Source organism: Neltuma alba, unplaced genomic scaffold (genome assembly GCF_004799145.2).
Source record: "Neltuma alba isolate B1F8T4 unplaced genomic scaffold, ASM479914v2 tig00010689_pilon, whole genome shotgun sequence".
Classification (NCBI taxonomy): domain Eukaryota; kingdom Viridiplantae; phylum Streptophyta; class Magnoliopsida; order Fabales; family Fabaceae; genus Neltuma; species Neltuma alba.
This window is the reverse complement of record NW_021635529.1, coordinates 48,477-51,411: the sequence shown is the minus strand read 5'-3', so window position 1 is coordinate 51,411 and position 2,935 is coordinate 48,477. Positions and strand designations below refer to the sequence as shown.

The following is a 2,935-nucleotide window of genomic DNA, read 5'->3' as shown; positions in this document are numbered from 1 at the left end:
AATATGTGCAAAATTTTATATAGTAAGTTACAATCTTGCCTCCTATTGAAGAAAATTTTTTTTTAAAACAAAAATTAAAATTAGCTCTGGACTGCCTGGACTGGTCCAGGCAGTCCAGAGGACCAAGTCCAGTCCAACCCGACCTCGGGTTGGCACTGGACTGGACCAGACCTCGGGCTGTTTTTTTCAGCCCGAGGTCTTTACTGGACCAGACTTCGGGTTGATAACAAACCCGGTCCAGTCTAGTCCATGCACACCCCTAATTCATATTATGCATCAATGTATATGCACATACAAGATGGTCAAATAAGCAAACTCGTGATACAAATATAAACTTGAATTGTAAACACGTAAAATTTACTTTTATTAACAAATTGGTAATAAAAGTATATAATTAAATTATTAAAATATAAAAATAACAATACTTTTATTTAAATATATTTAAATCCAAATAATTAAATTACATAATCAACTTTCATAATTTACCATATTTAACAAAGAGATATTTATCAAATTCACATAAAAAGTCACTAAATGTATTTAAATCTAGAAAGAATTAATACGATTTTGTAAGTTAAAAATATAAAAACAGTAAACTCAATAAGTTCACCTGAATTTATAGTTACCATGAACTCAATAATAACTCGACATGATTTTATAAATTAAAAAATTAAAAAAAAAGTTAAATGAACTCGATACAATTTTATAAATTAAAACAAAAAAAAAATTAAACTTGAAGAGCCGAGTCACTAGTTTAACAACAATGTGCACAAATATGATACACGAATAAGATCATATCAATTAGGTATCTGATATGACAGTACATTTATTTTTAAAGATTACTGTCCTATTATTAAAAAGAACATCTAATTTATAAAAGATATAACAAATAAATAATTTAAATTCCAAAACGGGAGAAAATAAAAGAAAATGTTAGAAAAGAAATCCGACAAAAACTGCGAACTCAAGATTTTGATTTGAAGTTGTTTTTTTCCCCGTTGTGGAATGATGCGCTAGTAAATACTAACAATGATGCTTATTACGCTTTCTCTCTCTAGGACCACAATCATGCCTTTGACTCTCTCTCCTCTAAAACGCCCCCAACAAAAACCAAAGCCTAAATAAACCCAACCCCCCATCCTCGTTCATTCACACACCCACACCCTCTCTCTCTCTCTCTCTCTCTCTCTCTCTCGCATGCTGTTCATCCTCCTCCCTTCTTTCTCTTTTCTCTGTTTCCAGAACGCAAGCAAAGAAGAAGCAGACTCACTGAAAAGCTTCACGACCTTAACCCTCGTTATTCATGGCAGTTGAATCTCGGCATCTCAATCTCTTCACTTCTCACTTTCTCAATGACAGGTTCTATATATATATATATATACATACACTCATCTCTCTCTGAGTCGATTCTTTCTAGTCTTAATCTTTCCTTACTGATTGATCTGTGTTATTTGACTACTTCAGAGCGAATCTGGTAACCGGTGGAATTCACAATAATGCTCAGATGGATTATTCTGATCTGCCTCTTCCTGCTGTTTCAGCAATGGCGGATCAATCTCTATTTCCGTTTTACCAATCCAATCTTTGTGATCCGAATTTTGCCAAAACCTCCATGAACAATGATGATAGTGGCCTCACCTCCAATTTCTCGTCATCAAGAAAGCGATCCAGAGATGAGTTAATCTCTGAGCTCAGTGATCCCCGCAGCGCCAAATTGCCCTCCATTAATTCGTGGTCGTTTCTCAATCAGGAAGTTCATCTTCAGATCCAGAACCAGCAATCGGAAATCGACCTCCTCATTGCCCAACATGTAATGAATTAATTAATCTCGATGCTGTGTTTTTTTCCTTTTTTACTACTGAAACTGTGGCTCCATTAATTTCTGAAAATTAATGCCTGGTTCTGTGATTTTCGAAACAGACAGGTAAAGTGAGGAGGGAGTTAGAGGAGCAGAGAAGAAGACAACTGATGGTGTTGCATTCAGCAATCGAAGAAGTAGTGATGAAAAAACTGAAGGAAAAAGACGAAGAGATTCAGGAAATAGGGAAATTGAATTGGGCACTTCAAGAAAGAGTCAAAACCCTAACCCAAGAGAACCAAATATGGAAGGAATTAGCAGAAACAAACGAAGCAACCGCCAATTCACTGCGCTGCAACCTGGAACAGATACTGGCGGCCCACGTCAGCGAGGACCACCAACACGACACTGCGGTGGCAGCGGCCGTGGCAGATGATGCAGAGTCGAGCTGCGGAAGCAGTGGTGAGGGGCAGGGGCCGGCAGAGGACACGGCGGTGAGCGGCGGAGGAAGGAGTAGTGAGAGGTTGTGCTGCAAATGTGGTGTGAGGGAATCAATAGTGTTGCTGCTGCCATGCAGGCATCTGAGTTTGTGTACAAAGTGTGGGTCCACAAGTCACCATTGCCCAGTTTGTCATTCTGGAATTAATGGTAGCGTGCATGTCAATTTCTCTTAGGAATTTTATTTATTATTTATTAGGTTTTACAATAATCTATTAGATTATTAGATTAGATTTTTTTGGCCGTCAGATAGTTGGAGAAAACAGCCTGTTTCTTCCCGATCCTTAATATGTTTATAGAACAAAGTTAGAAATAGAAAAAAAAAATCAATTTGGAGGTGTTTGGGTAATCCAATAAGTACTTTTCAGAAATACTTTTTCGCAAATCGAAACAAACTGCTCCACATATTTACCTCGTATACCGTAAAAGCACTTTTGAAACTATGGTTTTGATCTTATCCAAACACCCTTTTAATGAGATTGTTGTAAATGGGAAACAAATAACATTGTTATTCAGATTTTTCTTCTTATTGAAATAGAATATGAAGAAAATTTTGAGAATGTAATAATTTGGACATTCAATTAAAGGTTCAAAAAATTGAGAGGCAATAGGAAAAGCATACAATGAAAATAAAGTGGG

The 2,935-nt window shown here is 36.5% G+C and overlaps 1 protein-coding gene across 1 annotated transcript; it reads left to right on the top strand.

Moving 5' to 3' along the window:
* Window positions 1-1,174: 1,174 nt before the first annotated feature.
* On the top strand, window positions 1,175-2,623 carry LOC114758342 (E3 ubiquitin-protein ligase BOI-like). Its single transcript, XM_028947394.1, has 3 exons — window positions 1,175-1,359; window positions 1,465-1,810; window positions 1,921-2,623. Exons 1-3 carry the CDS (start codon window positions 1,304-1,306, stop codon window positions 2,470-2,472), a joined length of 954 nt encoding a protein of 317 aa, XP_028803227.1. The 5' UTR covers window positions 1,175-1,303; the 3' UTR covers window positions 2,473-2,623.
* The last annotated feature ends 312 nt before the right edge of the window (window positions 2,624-2,935 follow it).